This window comes from Nannospalax galili, unplaced genomic scaffold (assembly GCF_000622305.1).
Source record: "Nannospalax galili isolate Female #2095 unplaced genomic scaffold, S.galili_v1.0 scaffold463, whole genome shotgun sequence".
NCBI classification, from domain to species: domain Eukaryota; kingdom Metazoa; phylum Chordata; class Mammalia; order Rodentia; family Spalacidae; genus Nannospalax; species Nannospalax galili.
In genome coordinates, this window is record NW_008349529.1 from 2,362,055 (window position 1) to 2,383,896 (window position 21,842).

Consider the following 21,842-nt stretch of genomic DNA (forward strand, 5'->3'; position numbering starts at 1 on the left):
CAGCAGAGAACAGAAGAGAGCATCAGATACCCTGGAACTAGAGTTATGGATGGCTGTTAGCCACCATGTGGGTGGTGGGAACCAAACCCAGGTTCTCTTCAAGAGTAGCCAATGCTCTTAACTGCTGAGCCATCTCTCTAGCCCCCAAAATTCAAAAATTTTAAGTTATACTTTGGGGAAAAGGGTTATTTGGTGTAACTTTTAAAATCATAATGTTTTACATTGTTAGACAGTGGTTTTAAAGTCTTTATCAATGAATATAATTGGTTTCCCTTTCTAAAAATATTTTATTATTTTCATTTTATGTGTATGAGTATGTTGCTTACATGTATGTATACCCAGGGAGATCAGAAGAGGGTGTCAGATCCCCTGGAACTGGAGTTATGGACGTTTGCTAGCCACCATGTGGGTGCTGGGAGTTGAACCCAGGTCCTCCGCAAGGGCAGCCAGTGCTCTTAACTGCTGAACCAACTCTCCAGCCCCTAGTTTCCCTTTCTTTTGTGTTAACTGTGTCTGTGTGTTTCTGTTTTGAAATGAAATAAAGCTGCTTCCTGTCTGTGACACCTGGGAAGACACAGTATGGGCCTACTTCCGGGTGATGGTGGATAGTCTGGTGGAACAGGAGATTCAGACATCAGTAATATCTCTAGAAGAAACTGAAGAACTTCCCAGAGAATGTTTAGAAGCAAAGTGAGTATGTGATCATAAGGATTTAGGCTATGCTTTTTGGAGTTTTCTTTTACAGCCCTTCTTCATGTTATCACTCTATCCCATTTTTGTTTTTTCTCTTTTGAAGTTGGACCTTGGAAAAGGTTTTTGAAGAACTCCAAGCTACTGATAAAAAGGTAAATGTTAATATAAACCAAGTATAAATGTAATAGGGGGTAAATGTTATATAATTATACACTGTACTGAAAGAGAAAACATGGAGTTTTTTCTCCTTTCCAATCTTTTCCTTTACTTGTTAATAAAAATAAGAGACCTTAAAGTATTACCCTTGCTGGACATGGTGGCACATGCCTTTAATCCTAGCACTTTGGAGGCAGAGGCAGGTGGATTTCTGTGAATTTAAGACCAGCCTGGTCTACACAGTGAGTTCTAGGCCAGCTAGGGCTACAGAGAAACCCTGTCTCAAAAAAGATTTAAAAAAAAAAAAAAGTATACCTTTGAGCTGGGCCCAGTGGTTCATACTGAAATACCAGCACTCAGGAGGCTGAGGCAGGATCCTTACCATGAATTTGAAGGAAGGCTGGATTGCATAGTGAGACACTGTCTCAAAAGAAAGAAAACTTTCTTTAACATTTTTTTAAGTAACTTAAGTAGTGTGTGTGTGTACATAATAAAATAATCCAGATATGGGTAAGTAAAACCTTTGTCATTTCCTCTGAACTCCCTTGATATTTTTTCCTCTAACTATAAATGCCCTCTATCTTTCCCCCAAAGTCTCTGAATAAGTATAAATGATGCAGGTATTCCAGCATAATATTTGGGGAGATGTTTTTCACATCACATTGCTCCATATCTTGGTTTTTTTCCATGTAGTAATAATCTCTCAAAGTTAATTGCAAAGTTTTGTTTAACTTTTTAAAAAACAATTTTTAGAGATGGAGTCTTACTGTATAGCTCTGACTTGCCTGGTACTTGCTATAAAGTCCAGGCTGTCTTAGCCTCCCAAGTGCTAGAATTTCAGAAATTTCATACTTGGCTTTAATCTGTCTGTTTGTTCTTTTGTTTGTTTTAAGGTTAGCATTCCAATAGATTTCTTCAGGTGTCCTCCTACAAACACTCCATTATACTTGGTTCTTACCATCTCCCAGTGTTCTTTTTAAACAAATATTTTATTTTTTAAATGTATGAGTCTTTTGCCTGCATGCATGTCAATGTACCATGTATATGCAGTGCCTGTAGAAGCTAGAAGAGGGTGACAGATCCCCTGGAACTGAAGTTATAAGTTGTTAGCTGCCATGTAGGTGCTGAGAATTGAACCCAGTTCCTCTGCAAAAGCAGCCAGTGCTCTTAACCACTGAGCCTTCTCTCCAGTGGGCCACCCCCCACTTTTTTGTTGAGACAGGGTTTCATTGTGTAGCCCTGGCTGGCCTCAAACTCACAGAGATCTGCTTGCATCTGCTTCCCAAGTGCTGGGATTAAAGGTGTATACCGCCATACCCTGCCTCACATGTTCTTTTTAATAGATATGTAATGTTCTATGAATGAGGTACAGTTTTTAAATCATTCCTTTTAGTTGGTACTTAGGTTGTTTCTAGTGCTAGATAGTGCATTTGTGCATGTGTGAACATGTGTGCACTCCCCTACTGGTCCTTCTGTTTCTTTAAGATAGTTTCCTAAAAACAGGGTTGCCAGGTTAAAGAATACAAATGTACTCTGTATGGGTACATGCATATACACAATGTTTCTAAATTGCTGGCAGATATGGGCTATACCTTGAATCTGTATGTTTCCTAACAGCAGGGTTGCCTGATTAAAGAATACAAATGTACTCTATATGTATATATGTGTTTCTAAATTATTGGTAGATATAGGGTACACCTTAAATCTGTACAGTTAAAAATAAAAGAAAAACATTTACAACAGAAAGAATATTTACCAAATTGCATTAATTAATACTCCTACAAGTAATTAATTAAATTGCACATTCCCTGCAGTGCCATTGTCACACTCTTTTTTTCTTTAATTAATTAATTTATTTATTTTAGTCTTTTTTTGAGACAGGGTCTCCCTGTAGCCCCAGCTGACCTGGAACTCACTATGTAGACCAGGTTGACCTTGAACTCACAGAGATCTGCCTGCCTTTGCCTTCCAAGTGCTGGGATTAAAGGCATGTACCACCACACCTGGCCTTCTTTTAACTATTTTCTATTGCATTTTATTTTTCTTTACTATTGGATGGATATACTTTGTTAGTAAGAAAATCAATGCTTTTTTCTATTGAGGGTTTAATATCAATGTGTAATATTTTGAAAACTCTAGCTAATGAAATAAAAGCAATTTAAAGAATAACCATGACTGCAGGCATGGTGACATATGCCTTTGATCCCAGCACTAGGGAGGCAGAGGTGGGCAGATCTCTGTGAGTTCAAGGCCAGACTGGTCTACATAGGAGTTCCAGGCCAGCTGGGGCTACAGGGAGACCCTATCTCAAAAAGACCAAAAAAAAAGAAAAGAAAAGAACGATAACTGTCACCAGGGTCAGGGACATTTACATATGACAAAGTATAAGCCTGCAAACTTAAAACTGACTTAAGTTACTAGAATTAATAAAATAATTTGTTAAAATAGCTAAATTTAAGACAGAGTTACAAAATTGCATAGCTGTTCTGTACTCGTCATAACTACTTAGAAAAGGACACAGCTCCCTCCTCCCAAAGAGTTGTTTAAATGGGCTAAAACCATAAAGATCTAGGAATAAGATGAATCAAGGGTTTCAGGACTCTCAAAGAAAACTAGAATCTTATTGGAAGACATGGGCAAAATATAACACATTCCTGTATGAGAAAATTTATAAATGTCAGTCATTCTAAAAGTAACATAGGCCCCTAATAATTTTGGGAGATTGTTTTGGACAGAAAATCTCTAAGTAGGATAAATGAGACTGGTGAGCATCTTGAAGAAGCAGTGGGAGGCTTCCTTACTCGGTGTGAGCTCTCAGAGCCCTCATTCAAAGAACACAACAGTGTTGAGTTGGCATAGAATAGATGGGTCAGTGAGCCTCAGTCTGAATTAGAACCAGGCATGTATGAGAACTTAATAAGTGTCAGATGTGGCCTTTGATTTCAGGAGAAACAGGATGATTATTTAAAATACATGGCCCTCACAGAATTGGCTTTCCACCTGGAAGAAAACAAAGCCAGAGCCCTTAACTAATGCTACGTAATTAATCCAGATAGAGCAAATGTTTTGAATGTAAAAAAGAATAAATACTGAAAGACAATGGACTGCTAAGTAAAAATTATATTTGACAAAAGCAATGGCCAGTTTTTCCAAAGAAGCAAGTACAGCAGGTTATTCCATCTGCCCCACTCCAGGTCTGCTCACTGCTTCAGTGGGTAAAACCACTTGCCACCAAATCTGACAACTGAGTTTGAGCCCCAGGACCTGCATTGCCTGGTGGAAGGAGAAAACCAGCTTCCACAAGTTGTCCTCTGACCTCCACCAGTGCCATGGCACACGCAGGCCTACATACACACAGGATAAATAAAAGAATGTAAATAATAATAATAACAAATTTAATAACATTCCCTAAGATTAGATTATTTTGTCGAAGGTATTATTGGGTCCTGGATTTGTGAGCCTTGAATATACTTTAAAGGCAGGGCCATTCCTTTGTTTTATTTTGTTGTGATAGTCCCAAAGCTCTTCATTGCCAGCTTCATGTGTGTCCCTTCACAAGTTTGGTAGTTCCAGCATCCTTCAACATGAGCACTAGAGGATTTATGGAAAATGTAAAAATTTTTTTCAGAGAGTTCTAGAAGAGAATCAAGAACATTATCACATAGTTCAAAAATTGCTCATCCTGGGAGACATCGATGGTAAGATACAGTTTTATTTTATAAACTTTGTCTGAGCTCTTCATTTTTTAATAATAATTTTTGTGAAAGTTCTTGAAACAGTACATATGACTCACTACATCATTTAGTCTTTATAGACATCCACCTACTTGAATGCAGCTGTAGTTACATATTATTGTGAAGTAAAACTGGAATTTTACTGAGAGTGTTTAGGGAGTTGGAGAGTTACTTGATGCCTATTAGCAATGAGACAGTGAAACTAGATACGCTATAGCAGTGGGGGGAGTATTCTTGATAATGTTTTTCTCTCCTGGCCTCATTCTCACTGTTGAATCTTTGATGGCTTCTAGGTTTGATGGACGAGTTTAGCAAATGGCTTTCCAAAAGCAAAAGCACTCTACCTGGACACCTCCTCCGCTTTATGACTCATCTAATTTTGTTTTTCCGAACTCTGGGACTACAGACCAAAGTAAATAAAAATGAAGAGCTTGTCCTTCTCCGTATGGTTGATGTTACCCACCTGTTGTCAGAAAAATGCATTCCTTTTGTTACTGTCTTCTAGAAATGGTAATGAGTGCAGGAGCCTTCTGTGTAGTCTCATGGTCACCTGTGATAACTCACTGTGATGACCTGTTAGGTTCGAGGCTATGCCCACAGAATATTGACGATACCCTGATTGTTAAGAATCTGGTTCTCATTAGTGTCCAGCTAAGCTAACTGAAACAAATTAAGTTCTGTGTAGGAATTAAAACCTTTTCTTTTTTCTTTTTCTTTTTCTAAATGTTTGATACCATTTTTATAAGAATACACATAGAAGCAGAGTGACAGAATAGTTGAAAACTTTAGAGTAAGAATCTTGAATTTAGACTGAAGAGATAGCTCATTAGTTAAGAGCACTGGCTGGTCTTGTAGAGTACTTAGGTTTGGGTCCCAGCACCCACATGTAGCTAACAACTGCCTGTAAGTCCAATTCCAGGGGGTCCAGTGCCCTCTTCTGGCCTCTGTGAGCACTTCCCTCCCAGGTACACTTATGTACATGCAGGCAGCAAATGAAAACAAATAAGTCAAAATTTATTTTTTAAATCTTGAATTCAAATCTTAGTAACTTCTAACTATATAATTCTAGGTAAATAAAATAAAATCATTGTTTCTTCCTCTGTAAAATGTGAACAAAAACTACCCACAAAGGGTATCACATGGCTCAGCAGGAAAAGGCACTTGCTGCCAAGTGTAATGACTTGAGTTCAATCCCTGGAACATATACACATGGTAGAAGGGGAGAGCTAACTCCTGCAGGATGCACTCGCTTTCTCTCTTTTCACACACACACACAAACACATAATAAGTCAATAAATGTTAAAAAATTTTTTTCAAAGTAAAAAAAAAAATTATGTTAAAGTGAAATTAAGCAATGCCCAAACTATACTAAGCATCTAGCTTGGTAGAGTTATTTGTAGTAAATACTAAATTTCATAAACCATTTAAAAGCAGAATTTTTCTTAGATGTTGTGTTATTCATTACCTATAAGCACTCATGTTTAACAGAGTCTTGTCTCTTTCTTATGAAGGAAGAAGTTTCTATTGAAGTTTTAAAGACATATATACAGGTAAACTTTTAGAATTTACAATTTGATTCTCTTTTTTTACTATTTTAATGAAAACAAAAACCAAAATGATATTTTAATAATCGATGGTAGAGAAGTCATCAAAATCCATAGAGATCTTTTAAGTACATTTCTAGAATCTAAAATTATTGATTATTGACCTACCCTGATCTTTTCTACTTCTTAGCTTTTAATAAATGAGAAGCATACAAACCTCATAGCGTTTTATACCTGTCATTTGCCTCAAGACCTTGCTGTTGCCCAGTATGCATTATTTTTGGAAGGTGTTACAGAATTTGAACAACGGCACCACTGCCTGGAGCTGGCTAAGGAAGCAGGTAAAAATAGTTTAAGTTTTTTAAATGCATATTGGTTAATGAGTTTCATTATAACATTTTCAATATGTATATTTATAGGTACTTTGACTATATCCTCCTACTATATCTGCTTTTTTTAATCTGGGGGGGGGAAATCCCCCCACACACACAATGCCAGGGCACAGCACATTTCTGAAGATCAGAGGACAGCATCGGGTTTTCATCCTCCCCTCCCTTGCTTTGAGGCAGAGTCTGGTGTCCCTATGCATCTCCAGCCTGACTGACCCAAGAGCTTCCAGGGATCCTCCTGTCTGCCTTTTATCTCCCTGTAGGAGTACTTGGATTAGACACATGCCACTGTGTCCATCTGTTTATTAGGTGGATTCTGGGGATTTGAACTCATGTCCTCATGTTCTGATAGTCCTCCTGCTTCATCTTACCAAGTGCTAGGATGAATTGTTCTTCTAGGGGCTTGTGATGTAGTTCAGTGGTAGAATGCTTGTCTAACATGTATAAGGCCCCTGCTTCATTTCCCAGTACCAAATATAAAAGAATTGTTCCAGATTTGCTGTGACTGTTTAGAGCATGTTAATATTAATGATTGCTCTTTTTTTTTTTTTTTTTTGTCACTTCCAAAATTAGACTTGGATGTTGCAACAATAACAAAAACTGTAGTTGAGAATATTCGGAAGAAAGATAATGGCGAATTTAGTCACCATGACCTGGCACCATCCCTAGATACTGGTACCACTGAGGTAACTGGGGGAGGGGTGGCATGTAACTTCTAATTTTTTTGTTCTTTAGTAAATGTCTTAACAGACAACTTTCTGTCTTTTTAAAGAATGTTTGTCAGTCAAGACCTTTTAAATTATAAAAATTGACAGTAAATTTAAGATTTTATTAAGGGATTACTTAGGTATATTATGTTAAAGAAAGCTTCTCTTTAGAATAGACCTGAGCACTAACTTCTTGTTCATCAGGTTATTCTAGATACTTTTTGAATCATTAACTTCTATTTTCAGAAAGAAAGAAACATGATACTCTCAAGAAAAGATGGTTTTAGAGCTAGGGCAGTTCGGCGATAAGAGTGCTTGCCTAACACGTGAGCCCTGGGTTGATTTCCAGAACCTGAAAAATAAATAATAAATAAATAAATAGTAAATAAATAGGAAGTTTTTGGTTTTTTATGTGTATGAGTGTTATGCCTGCATGTATATAAGTGTGCCCATGTTATGCAGTGCCCACAGAGGACAAAAGAGGGTGTTGGATCCCCTGGAACTTGAATTACAGATGGTTGTTAGCTACCATGTGGGTGCTGGAATTCAAACCTGGGTCCTCAGTAAGAATAGCCAATGTTCTTAACCGCTGAGTCATCTGACCAGCCTTGGAAGGAAGGAAGTTTTAGAGAGGCACTTTAAAGTATCACATGACTAAGTTAGTGGGATATATAATGAATAATTACAGAGTCACGGTGAGTTTTTCTTATAATTTATGTAGAAAACTTAAGTAGGAGAACTAAAGAAAATTAGATTCTTTCATAATTTCATATAGCAAGAAAATTTTTCATTATGAATGCAACATCAGTTCTAGTAGTTTGCAAAATATGTTAGAAGTAATTTTTTTTTTTTTTTCTTCTTTAAATGACTAGGAGGACCGTTTAAAGATTGATGTGATTGACTGGTTGGTATTTGACCCAGCACAGAGGGCAGAAGCACTGAAGCAAGGCAACGCGATAATGAGGAAATTCTTAGGTGGGTTATATTCTTAGTAGTGTTTTTGTTTTTGTTTCTGATCCATGCATTTTTTTGCTTTGTTTTGTTTGTTTGTTTGGTGTTTGGTTGGTGGGTTGGTTTTTTTGAGATAGGGAGTCCCTGGAGCCCCCAGCAAGCTCCAGCCTGGAACTCACTATGTAGACCAGGCTGGCCTCTATCTCACAGAGAACCTCCTCCCTTGCCTTCCAAGTGCTGAGATTAAAGGCATGTGCCACCAAATCCAGACCTTTTTTTTTTTTTAATATTTTATTATTTTTGTTTTATGTGTATGCGTGTATTGCATGTGTGTAGGTAAGTGCACCTGTGTTGTGCAATGCCTGCAGAGGTCAGAAGAGGCTGTCAGATCCCCTGGGACTAGGGTTACGAACAGTTGTTAGCTACCATGTGGGTGCTGGGATTTGAACCCGGGTCTTCTGCAAGAACAACCAGTGTTCTTAACCGCTGAGCCATTTCTCCAGCCCCAGTTCAGTAGAGATTTTAAGCATACCTAAAGGTGTTCTTGGAGTGTGTTCTTGGAGAACCCCCATGTCTGCCACCTTGCGATTTAGTGACCAATAAAGAAACCATCCGAATTCACTCTTTAGCTGGGTGTAATCATTCACTCAATATATGTACTGTGTGGCTTGCTAACTACAGGCCTATTCTAATTATCTCCAGCACACTCAAACCATGAGATTTTAAGTTACAGTTTTTGGCCTTTGTCCATTATCAATAACAGGTCTTCAGTCTTACTGTAAAGCACAAGCCATCTGGTCTCTCAAATTGAAATCAGTAGTTCTGTAGCAAAAAGTGCAGAGAATATCTCCAGACTGAAACAGTTGACCAAGGGACCATACCATGTATGTAAGTAAAAGTCTGAGAGATTCAGACTTTTAGGCCAGCCCCACAGGCTGGCATAAACACATGACAGACCTCTGCAGGGGAGCCCCATCCAGGCCGTCTTTATAAAGATGTCCTTGTGTCGTTTACAGTTCCAAAGTAGATTTACTTTATGAACAATTAGACAGTCCTTTATTTAGTAATGTCCTAAAACAAAAGTTTACAGAACTGCTTCTTTCAAACCATGAAAGTTTGTGACAACACAGAAATAAGACAAACATGATGCCTCAGAGATCGAGAAGCATTTACGTAGCTCACTTGTTCAAACTATCTCAACGTTGGTCTACTGAACACTATCGCTCTCTGTATACACAGTACCCAAATCCTTCAGGGAGAAGAGAGGCCTTGCTGCTGCTCTTCCCGTGCTTCTAAATGCTGGACCTGGGCAACTTCTTTCTGAGGCTGATTTCCTTCCAGCACGATATGTGGCCTGAGAGTCACAGATCCTTGCTTCTCCTACTTATGTTTAAAATGATACCTTAGAGGCCAGAGAGGTGGTTCAGTGGTTAAAAGCTCATACTACTCTTGCAGAGCACCTGAGGTCTATTCCTACCACCCATGTGGGGCAGCTCACAACTGTCTATAAGTCCAGTTCCAGGGGAATCCAATGCTTCTGGCTTCCATGGGCATCTGCATTCATGTACATATGTACATATACTCCACCCCCACCCCCATACACACAAACATACACACACACACACAATCAATTTTTTTTAATGCTACCTCTGCCAGTAAAACTTTCCCCATTTCTACAAATAAGTCCACTCTTCTTGTTTTTGTGAGAGGCTGCAGTTCAATATTCTCCACAAACTTTCAAGGAGTAGGTTTGAACTTTAAGAAGATCAAAAGCTTTTTTTTTTTTTTTGTCTTTTTTGAGACAGGGTCTCCCTGTAGCCCCAGCTGTCCTGGAACTCACTATGTAGACCAGGCTGACCTCGAACTCAAAAAGATCCACCTGCCTCTGCCTCCCAAGTGCTGGGATTAAAGGTGTACGCCACCACACCTGGCATAGTCAAAAGCTTTTTTATCAGATCCCTATGCAGAATAAAATTTGCTCTAATCCTAACTTCATGGTACAAGATGTTCTGGATGGGAACCTTGGTTTTGGCATATTGCAGTGAAGCCTTAAGACTGGCTTCCCCAGTAGTGGAAAGGCTTTGTAGCTGTCATACCACAGCAGCTTATCCTTCAGCACCCAACACTTAGCAATGCATGTGTCACTGAAAACATGCTCCTCAGTTTCTAGTCAGCTGCCTGCCGTAGCCTGCACCTGAGACAGAACACTACCAGCTACCCTATCAAACTTGGCATTATGAAACAAAATCTGTTTAGCAGTGAATTTTCATTATTCTAGTCAGTTCTCTATATAATGTCATAGCTATCAGACTTTGAAAATGTAATTGTTTTCTTTAAGACATGAAGTTTGCAGAACACAGGTGCACATGGGTATGTACAGGCAAAACACTCATACACATAATTAAAATAATTTTTTTAATTAAAAAAATACTTAAAGGCATAATAGAAGCATGTGAAAGTGACTGCATTTAATATATCCTTTCTGTTACTGTCACACACTGTTCAGAAAAGGGCTGGTTCATTAGGTAGAAAGATCGCCTTGGAACCTCAGATTTAAAAGTTGTAAATCAGAGGCTGGAGAGATAGATGGTTTAGTGGTTAAGAGCATTGGCTGTTCTTGCAGAGAACCTGGGTTCAGTTCCCAGCACTCACATGGCTGCTAACAACGGTCCATAACTCCAGTTCCAGGGGGTCTGACGCCCTCTTCTGACCTCATTTGGCTTTGTACGACGTGAGTGCACTTAAATACATGCAGGCAGTATACTCATACACATAAATAAAAATGATAAAAATTTTTTTTTAAGTTGTAAACCAAAGAGTTGACCCTTTAAGAAACCATTATTCAGAAGTCTCAAAATATTGAATATAGGTTTTTTTTCCAGTTAATTATTTATTTAATAACCATATACTTAGAAGAAGCATTTCATTACAACAGCATTGACATATTCAACAATTTTCTGAGCTAAGATGCATCTCTTTCAAAATTGGCTGTAAATTTTTAGGTTTACAGTTGAATTGTTACAATTATACAATATTGTACTCAGTATAAACCCTATAAGACATAAAATTAAATGAGGTTTTAACCTTTAAAAAGAAATCTCCATTTCATTATTAAAATGCACAGTTTCATACAGAAAGGGTGTTTTTTTTTTTTTTTACAGCATCAAAGAAACATGAAGCTGCAAAAGAAGTATTTCTGAAAATTCCTCAGGATTCCATAGCAGAAATCTATAATCAGTGGGAAGAGCAAGGCATGGAGGGTCCACTTCCACCTGAAGATGACAATGCCATCAGAGAGCATTTGTGTATTCGAGCTTATCTGGTAAGCTTGAAGAGACCACAATCTTAAGGTGCTATTCCTGATCCACTCTTAGAGTTTGAGCTTTTTCCAGAAATGCTGATCAGTTCATCTAACCGCCCCATGTGATGGCAGTGCTGCCTCCTCCATAGGGTTTGAAATAAGGATCTTGTCTTCCTTAGCTTGGTTTCTACTGATGGCAGCCAGGCAAGATTAGATAGGGTGCATAATGTCTGGACCCTGTGTTTTCCTTGTCTCAACTTTAAATGTTTGCTTTTGGCAGTAACTAAAAGAAAACAAAAACCATGTTAGATGAAAAGTAACAGCATGTTCATTCAAAATTTACTTAGCAATTAAGTGATTACCATGGACTTTCAGTAGTGGGGTTAAAGTCTTGGATAGCATTTGTCTTTGTACTATAAAAGCTAATAGGTTCCCAACGAAGATAAGTAATCATGTGTTCGCCATAGAGTAGCAAATGGTAGGATACATGTGGTCAGGATACTGGGATAAGAGTAGATGACAGAAACCAACACAAATTACTTTGCTGATGTTTGTCACTTTGTAGAACATTTTCCTATCACAGTTTTTTTTTTTAATGTGTGTACAAAAAGTCAATATTGAAGAGTTTGTTTCTTGAAGACTACAAAATTATTTCTAAGAACTACTTCTTTTAAAAGCTTTGTAAGCAATAAAAGTGAAAACTTTGTGTAATAGCACTTAGGAAGCTGAGGAAGGAGGATTGCCATGAATTTGAGGCCAGCCTGGGATTTGTAGGAGCTCACTACAAAGTGAGTTCCAGGCCAACCTAAGCTAGAGAGTGAGACCCTGTCTCTAAAAACAAAACATGAAAACTTTTATATATTCTGTTTTGTATAACTTTACATTTTAGGAAGCCCATGAAACCTTTAATGAGTGGTTTAAGCATATGAATTCAGCTCCACAAAAACCTACTTTGATATCTCAACCGACTTTTACAGAGAAAGTGGCTTATGAACACAAAGAAAAGAAATATGAAGTAAGTTAAACATGGGTCTGAGATAAGTTTAATTTTTAAAATATACTTATTTATTTAAAGAGGTCATTTTTTCAGCATTTGTATTCTGACTATAATGGGATCTTTCTGTTATATATTCTACTTTGAAGAGAAAAACTTACACTTATATACTTTTCTTTAGATAATTAATTTCTGTAGATAATTGACTTAAAAAAAATACCTTTAGACATTAGTATTCATTTACCAAATGAACATTAGTATTTTATTTATCTGCCAATTGTTCTGCTAATAGTTGTTTCTTTTACATAGGGCTGACTGAATTATCAACTCATAAGACTGATGTTCTATGGTCCATCATGCCCAAATTCTCACATGGGTGCTGGGGATCTGAACTCAGGCCCTCATGTGGTACACACACTTGACCCACTAAGACATTTCCTCTTCCTCCCAGAACATCTCAGTTCCCCAGCATCTCTTATTTCATTTGATTTACTTAAACTGGCTTTTGCTTCCCAAATGACAGATGACATTTAGCTTTGAAAAGTCAAATTCTGGAACACATTACTCATACTACCTTAGAAAGCCTACACTTTATGCTCAAAACTTACTGAAATGAATAAATTATATTACTACTAAATAAATAAATAAAAGAATGATATTCTAGTCTGTACTTTGAAATACATGGTTTTGGGGGGCTGGAGAGATGGCTCAGAGCTTAAGAACACTAGCTATCCTTGCCAGGTTTGAATCCCAGCACCCACATGGTGGCTAACAACTGTCTGTAACTCCAGTTCCAGGGGATCTGACAGCCTCTTCTGTCCTCTGTGGGCATTACACAATACGGGCGCACTTACCTACATTCAGGCAATACATGCATACACACATAAAAAAATAATAAAACATTTTAAAATACATGGTTTGGTGATTTTGGTCCATTATGTCTACCTCTGTTTGTTCTGCAGATGGATTATGGTATTTGGAAAGGGCATTTGGATGCTCTAACTGCTGATGTAAAGGAGAAAATGTACAACGTCTTGTTATTTGTTGATGGAGGGTGGATGGTAGATGTCAGAGAGGTAAGCTATATGTTCTGTTTATAGCTTGATGCAAGCCAGGCGTAGTGACACACTCTTTTGGTCCCAGCCCTTGGGAGGCAGAGGCAGGAAGGTCTCTGTGAGTTCAAGTACTGTCTGGTCTACATAGTTCCTGGGCAGCTGGGCTACAGGAGAACCTATCTCAAAAGGACAACAACAACAACAAAATAGTAATGGACCATCAAGATGGCTTAGTGGATAAAGGCACTTGCTGCCAAGCTTGATGACCTAAGTTCAGTTGTTCAACCTCTCTTTCATACACACACAAACACACATACACACACACACACACACACATAAATACACACACACATATATAAAATGTAAAGAATCCCAGCAACAGTAACAAAACCACGTACACTGTTTTTTTCAGATGTTCTAGGAGCAGCTATAGAATTTATAAAATGTTTATAGTTATAACTAAACATTCCATATTTTAAGCTTAACTGAAAATACTCACTTAGAATAGGAGTATTTATTCTTGGGTTAACTATTCACATTTACTATGTTCATAGAGTACTAAATTTTTAATTTAGTACTTTTTAAAGTATAATTTTAAAATTTAGTAATTTTTAATAAAAATTCTGAACCTGGAGAGAGGGCTCAGCAGTTAAGAGCACTGACTGCTCTTGCAGAGGACCCGGGTTCAATTCCCAGCACCCACATTGATGGCTATGAACTGTCCTTAACTCCAGTTCCAGAGGAATATGAAGCCCTCTTCTAACTTCCGTGGCATTGCACAACATGGGTGCACTCACATACATGCAGGCAATGCACTTGTACATATAAAATAAAAATAGTAAATAAAATACTTTTTAAAAAATTCTGAACCTAAAATTTTATTTCCCTAGTTGCTGAGTTAGGTAGGGTCTCACTGTACAGTCCAGGCAGTACTTGAACTCACTATATGCCTGGTTTCCCTGGAACTTGGAATCCTCCTGCTACAACTTCCTGATAGCTGGGATTACAGGTACATTACCACCAAACCTGAGTCTAAAATTTTAACTATATGTGTATTTGACTTAATTTAGAAATAGGCAAGTCTAGTAGTTTAAGGAAGACATAATGTAAAGCAGTGGCTGTCCCCTCTGAGCTATCCACTTAAATGACTCAAAGGCTTTTTTTAAAAAATACAGGGTTCTGCCGGGCGTGGTGGCACAGGCCTTTAATCCCTTGGGAGGAAGAGGCAGGTGGATCTCTGAGTTCAAGGCCAGCCTGGTCTATGTAGTGAGCTCCAGGACAGCTGGGGCTACAGGGAGACCCTGTCTCAAAAAGACTAAAAATAAAATAAAATAAAATAAAGGGTTCAACTTCTAGTACTTTGTGGTGTGGCCTGGAGTAAGGGGTGCTTCCAGAGGTGTTAATCATAAACTGGATAGTGGCACATGCCTGTAATTCCAACACTTGGGTACTGAAGCAGGATGATTAAGTCAAGGGCAGCCTCCACCCTCTCTCCCCACAAAAAAAAAAAAGGTATTAAATGTCATAAGAAAAGCATAATTGAGTTATTTTGCATGAAGGGAGAGTTAAGTTATTATTTGAGCTCAAATAAAGAGAAGATTGCTTTGAACTGGTGGTATAGCTCCATGACAGTCCCTGGCATGCACTGGGTTGAATCCAAAGCATTGCAAAAAAAAGGATAAAACAAGATTGCTTTTACCTGGATAGGATGTTTAAGAGGCTTAGCATTTAAGTGAGAAATGGCTCAGATGAGGAAAAGCAGGACATTGTAGATGACAGCAATGACAGTGGTGTGAGAGGGAAACGTCGAAGCTTGCCGTAGTTACGTATCTTTGTCTTGCCATCCCTCATGTCATCTTCTGTTTATAGTTGTCTGGCTCCTCTCCACATCCTGATCTTTCTTGCTAGCCATGATCAGCTCTTTCAGGTTGGTGTGTCCTCTTAGACCTCTTAGATCTCTGTGTAGATACATACAAGTTCCTTCTATGTGTGTGACCAAATACCTAGCAAGAAGTAACTTAGAGGGTATGCTGGGTAGCTTCCAGTTCATCTTGACACACTTGGGCAGAGGGAACCTCAGTTAAGGAATTTCCTCCATTGTATTGGCCTATGGCCATGTCTGTGGGGCATTTTCTTGATTATTGAGTGTTGTGGAAGGGTTTAGCCCGCTGTGGGCCTTGTCACTCCTGGGCAGATGTGCCAGCATTGTATAAGAAAGCAGGCATAGTGGGGCACACCTTTGATCCCAGCAACTCGGGAGGCAGAGGCAGGTGGATCACTGTGTGTTCAAGGCCAGCCCCACTACAGAAATACCCTGTCTCAAAAAGACAAAAAAAAAACAAAAACAAAAGAAAGCAGGTTGATGAGCATGGGAAGCCAGTGAGCACATTCCTCCATGGTCTGTGCTCCAAGTTCCTACCCTGAATTCCTGCCTTAGCAAGGGAGGCTTAGCCCTTGATGATGGGCTGTGAACTGTAAGCCAAATAAACCCTTTCCTCCCCAAGTTGGTTTTGGTCAGTGTTTTATCATAGCAATAGAAAGTATCTAGGACAGAGGGCTGGAGAGGTAACTCACTAGTTAAGAGCACTGGCTGCTCTTACAGAGGACCCAAGTTTGGCCCCCAGCACCCACATGACAACTAACAACCGTCAGTAACTCCAGCTCCAAGAGATCTGATGCCTTCTGATCTCAATGCATGACATGGGTATACTTACATTCATGCAGGCAATACACTCATACACATAAAAATAATAAATATTTTTTTGTAAGAAACAGCATATTTTAAAATGAAATGGAGATCTTTTTTAAAGGTTAAAAAAATCATTCAATTTTATGTCTTACAGGATTTATACTGAGTTCAATATCATATAACTATTCAACTGTGAATCTAAAACTTTTATAGCCACTTTTGAAAAAGTTGTATTTTTGGTCTGGAAATTGTTATTGAGTATGTTAAGGCTGTAATGAAATGCTTCTAAAAAATAATAATAATAAATAAAATATTTTTAAAAAGAAAAATTATCCAGTCTTGAGCTAGAGAGGTGGTTCAACTGTTAAGAGCACTTGCTGCCCTTCCAGAGGACCTGAGTTCAGATCCCAGCACCTATGTCAGGTAGCTCACAACCTCCTGTAACTTTAGCTCCTGAGGATCTGGTGCCCTCTTCTGGCCTCCAAGGGCATCCACACACTTGGCAGACACACAGACACACACATATATACACATAAATAAAAACTATACATTTTTAGGGGCTGGAGAGATGGCTCCATGGTTAAAGAGCATTTTCTGCTCTTTCAGAGGACCTGGATTTTATTTATTTTTATTTTATGTGTATGAGTATATTGCTTGCATGTAACTGCACCCCTGTAGTGCAGTACCTTGGAGGGCATCAACTCCCCTGGAACTGGAGTTAGGATGGTTGTTAGCTGCCATGTGGGTGCTGGGAATCGAACCTGGGTCCTTCATAAGAGCTGCCTATGCTCTAACTGCTGAGCCATCTCTCCAGCTCCTAAAAAGTAAAATCCTTTTATTTTTTAAAAATACATTTTAAAAATATTTATTATTTTTATGTGTATGAGCGTATTGCCTGCATGTTATGTGAGTGCACCCATGTCATACAATGCCACAGAGGTCAGAAGATGGCATCAGATTCCCCTGGAACTGGAGTTAAGGACGGTTTGCCACCATGTGGGTGCTGGCAATCGAACCTGGGTCCTCTGCAAGAGCAGTCAGTGCTCTTAACCTCTGAGCCATCTCTCCAGCCCCAAAAGTAAAATCTTTAAAAAATTATCCAGCCTTTATCTTTCTTTTCAAAACTAATTCTGAAGAGATTGCCTTAATAGTCAAATAATAAATATACTAAATTTAGCTTACTGCTCCTAGATATTTAGCAGTAGAAAATTATCAGTACTTCTGCACATCTGTTACTTGCATATTAATCAGAAAATTACACCCGTTTCTTCGTGCAGATAGGTCCATGCCATGTGCACATGATCTGTAGGATGGGGCACAATGTAGATTTCCACTCCACTCACTTGCTCAGCCAGCTGCCCTTGTATAATAAAGCACAACTGTAGTGGTATCTCTGGCATTAGACACTGTTTCAGATAGCTGCACTTGAAGTTCTTAAATAATTATAGATGACCTTATTAGTGTTAGAACCTGTTGTGAGATGGGATTAAGATGCCTGCTGCTGCTGCTGCTGTCAGGGAAGGAATCTTGGAAGCAGAGGCACTTTGCGTAGGGGAAAGACTGTATGGGAGCACAAATGCAGAGGCCCGGAAGGTCGTGGTCCTGTCATTCTTCACTCTTCTCCATGTAGGACACGCCAGACTGAATACTACGATCCTAAGGTGTTCTGACTACATTTTAAGCTTACCTCTAAAGGCAGTCAGCACCTTATCTTGAAAAAATAAAGTGCTTTCCCTTTTAAGGGTAAGAAAATGTGGAGCATTTTAATATTTGGCTTTATGTATTTATGCCTCAAAACAATATTACAAGGTTGGTCGGCAGTAGTTTTCTTCTGTGTGGGAACCTGGCCCAGATTAGCAGTTACTCATTGGTCAAAACACCAGATCTTGGTTTGTCAGCTTACCTCCGCTATCTGCCTTCGAGAAATGTTTCAGTAATTTAGTCTAATAGCCTCATACAAGAAGATAACTTTTAACTAATTTTTTTCTTTAGGGTTTCACTATGTAGCCAAGTCAGGCCTTGAAGTCCTAGTTCCCTTGCCTCTGCCTTTTGAGTCCCTTACGTGTTTCATTAAGCTTCTAAGAATCAGTTACTGTTTTAGCTTTTTATTTGTTGTGTGCTGCTGTTATTGCTGCTGCTGTTGTTTTACTGTGTTTTTTTGCATAGTAGGTTCTGCAGGCTTCCTTATTTTACTTTTTGTGGTATTAAGAGTTGAGTTTAGGGCTTTGTACTACCCCTGAGTTACACTTGTCCTTTTTTATTTTTAAGATTTTCCTATGTGCTTGTCTATGTGTGGATTTGTGTGTATGAGTGCAGATGTCCACAGAGGCCAGCGTGGGATATCAGATCCCCAGGAAATGGAGTTACAGGCAGTTGTGAGCCACCCAACATGGATGCTGGGAACCAAACTTAGGTCCTCTGCAAGAACACTTTGTGTTCTTTATTGCTGAACCGTCTCTCTAGCCCTTCTTATTTTAAAGATTATTTGAGGAATTTTAATGTGTTTGGGTACGTGTGTGTGTGTGTGTGTGTGTGTGTGTGTGTGTGTGTGTCTTTTTGAAGCAGGGTCTCCCTGTAGCCCCAGCTGTCCTGGAACTCACTATGTAGACCAGGCTGGCCTTGAACTCACAGAGATCCACCTGCCTCTGCCTCCCAAGTGCTGGGACTACAGGTGTGCATGCCCGGCTGTGTTTGGGTAACTTTTTAAAATTTAATGTTTTTACTTTTAAAATTCATTGTAAGAAAATGTAGTGGGCATAGCAAAACTGCTCTTTTCTACATGTCTACTGTCCAAATAATTTTTTAGAACGATCCCATTTACACTTGGAAAGAAATACTGCTTTTGCTATCATCAGCTGTCCTCTTCTGTCTACTCTGGCATTAACTATTATTCAAAGCTACAAGTTCTCTTAATTTTTCCATATTTTAACTATATAAGAAAACAATAATTCATACCCCTTGTTTAAATCAAACTAGAAGCTTGAAAACAGCAGTCCTCTCTCCTTGCACACCCCTCTTCCACCCTGGCCCTTGTCAGCCATGCTCATCGTTGTCGGGGTGGTCTGTCCCTCAGCTCTCCTTGATGTATCTGCAGGTTCATCTGTATGTTCAAGGATGGTTATTATTTTCTCTTCTGATTTTGACTCTAATGATATTCTTATTCTTTTGATGTAGGCTGCTATTCTAGATATATTAGCAGTCCATTCCGTAGCAATTTTATTTTCATGCTGTATCCTCTGTAGTATATTTTGTTCACTTCATGTTTTTTGCCATTAAAATCTTATTTTGAAAAACAAAATCTTGTTTGCTAGTCTAGATTATATGATCGAAACCCTGCATTGTTTCATTTTTAATGGGCATGATAAGGGCTGGGGAGATGGCTTAGTCAATAAAGCCCTTGCCTTGCAAGCAGGGGACCTGAGTTCAATCTGCAAGAAGCCACATAAAAATGTTGGGCATGATGTTGCTTCTCCTACCACTGAGGAGGTGGAGACTAGTTGAGCCTCATTGGTGAGTTCCAAATCTGTGGAGATCCTATTTCAAAATAGGTGGGTGGCACTCTGAGGGTGACACCCAGGCTTGATGTGCGTCCATACTGGCCACATACCACACACATATGCACCTGCACATAGACAAACACATGTGCACACACGTGCATTTAAAAACAGGCATGATAAGCTTTAGGAAAAAATTTTAGCTTTTTCCTCTTTTGGTTTTGACTTGGAAGTCATCTCTCAACATCATGGGGCTTTAATTCAAGGACCCTGTAGATGTAAAATTGCTCCATTCCATTATGTAAAATGGCATGGTATATTCTTTACTTAAAATTTTTGAGACTTTTGTACATAAATACATTATTTCCACCCCTCCCCATCCCCCTCCAACTCTTCCTGTCTCGCCCCACTCCCTCTCAAATTCAGGACCTCTTTGTTGTTCACACGCACACATATTCACAAACTATTGAGTCCTTGTGAAATTTTTCCCATCCACATTGGCATATCAGATAGTGCTGTCATTATGCAGGTCTTCTTTAGGCAGCCATACTGTTAAGATTTCATGGGTGTGGCTTCCCTGTCACATCTGGAAGACACTATATAGCAGCAGGTGTCCTGATCCTCTAGTTTTTAAAATCATTTCTCCTCTTCTGCAGTTTTCCCTGAGACTTAGTTGTAGGAGTTGCGTTGTAGATGTATCAGTTGGGGCTGGGCATCCCGGTCACTTTTTCTCTGCAGTTTGACCAGTTGTGGATCTCTGTAATAGTTTTCATCTACTGTAAAAACAAAGTTTCTTTGATGAGGGATGAGAGCTACATTTATCTCTGGCTATCAGGATAAAGATTTAGAATATGACTAGAAGTGGTATTGGTTTAGGAAAATGGCAGTAGTAGGTTCTTCTCTAGGGTCTGTGACCTCCAGCCATAGGTATTTGGCCAGGTTTATAGTACCAGGCACGTTCCTTCCTATTGAATGGACCTTAAGTCTAATTAGATTACCCCCTATAGGTTACTCCCAATATACAACATGATATTTTCATAGAACCTACACACACCCTCTTGGTATTTCAGTCTTCCAGCTTGCTTATACCTATTTTAATATAAATGTGTAAATAGTTGTTACACTGTATTGCTTAGCAGATGATAACAAGATTGAAAAGTATACATGTTGATTAGTTCAGATGGAATCACTTAACTAACTTTTTCATTTGTTTGCTTTTCTATTTTGAGATAGGGTCTCATTCTTACTTTGTAGCCCAGGCTGACCTGGAACTCACTATGTAAATGAGGCCCTGAATTTGTGCTGATCTTCCTGTCTTAACAGCCTGAGTGCTAGGATTTGGGATGACAAGTATGAGCCACCTTACCATAGGTTGTACTTGATTTTTCTTTTTGTCGGGGTATGTAGCTTAAAGTCGTTAAAAGGATTACTTAATGTCTGTTTGTAGGATGCTGAAGAAGACCATGAAAGAACACATCAGATGATTTTACTAAGAAAGCTTTGTCTGCCAATGCTGTGTTTTCTGCTTCATACCATATTACATAGCACTGGCCAGTATCAGGAATGCCTACAGTTAGCAGACATGGTGTCCTCTGAGCGCCACAAACTATATCTGGTAAGTTCTAGAGCATTTGAAGTTTTAAATTGTAATAATTTGATACACTATGTAGTAATATTTATGAAGACATGTTAACATCTTTTAGTTCTTAGATTTTCTGAAAATAATTTTCCAATTTTATGTATATGCCTTTTTCCCAAAATGTGTGTGTATGTATAAACAGAAGTACATAGGCTGCTCCCAGAAAGCAGCCCTGAGGGTCCTGAACCACACTACCCTATTCCAGGAGCTTCTAGCCATGTACACCTTACAGGGCTTTGTCGTCTTAAGATTGATTTGGTTTAAAAAGTTCATACTCCTCTCTTTTTCCTTTCTAACATCAGGTGTTTTCTAAGGAGGAGCTAAGGAAGCTGCTGCAGAAGCTGAGGGAATCCTCTCTGATGCTGCTAGACCAGGGACTTGACCCACTGGGGTACGAAATTCAGTCATAACTCACCCCCTCTCTGATGCCCACGATAAGTGGAAATTCTTTTGGTTGGTTGCTTGGTTTTTGTAAAATATACATATTTGTAATTGC

The 21,842-nt window shown here is 38.8% G+C and overlaps 1 protein-coding gene across 1 annotated transcript in view; it reads left to right on the forward strand.

Moving 5' to 3' along the window:
- Nup107 (nucleoporin 107) overlaps window positions 1-21,842 on the forward strand; it is a 55,594-nt gene extending 33,752 nt beyond the window's left edge. The window contains exons 16-28 of the mRNA XM_008846968.3: window positions 545-690; window positions 797-845; window positions 4,478-4,547; window positions 4,877-4,995; window positions 6,095-6,133; window positions 6,318-6,468; window positions 7,090-7,202; window positions 8,096-8,198; window positions 11,336-11,496; window positions 12,365-12,490; window positions 13,432-13,545; window positions 21,155-21,322; window positions 21,649-21,842. Coding sequence (XP_008845190.1) covers window positions 545-690; window positions 797-845; window positions 4,478-4,547; window positions 4,877-4,995; window positions 6,095-6,133; window positions 6,318-6,468; window positions 7,090-7,202; window positions 8,096-8,198; window positions 11,336-11,496; window positions 12,365-12,490; window positions 13,432-13,545; window positions 21,155-21,322; window positions 21,649-21,756 — 1,467 coding nt within the window. The 3' untranslated portion in view covers window positions 21,757-21,842. The remainder of the gene's footprint in view (window positions 1-544; window positions 691-796; window positions 846-4,477; window positions 4,548-4,876; window positions 4,996-6,094; window positions 6,134-6,317; window positions 6,469-7,089; window positions 7,203-8,095; window positions 8,199-11,335; window positions 11,497-12,364; window positions 12,491-13,431; window positions 13,546-21,154; window positions 21,323-21,648) is intronic.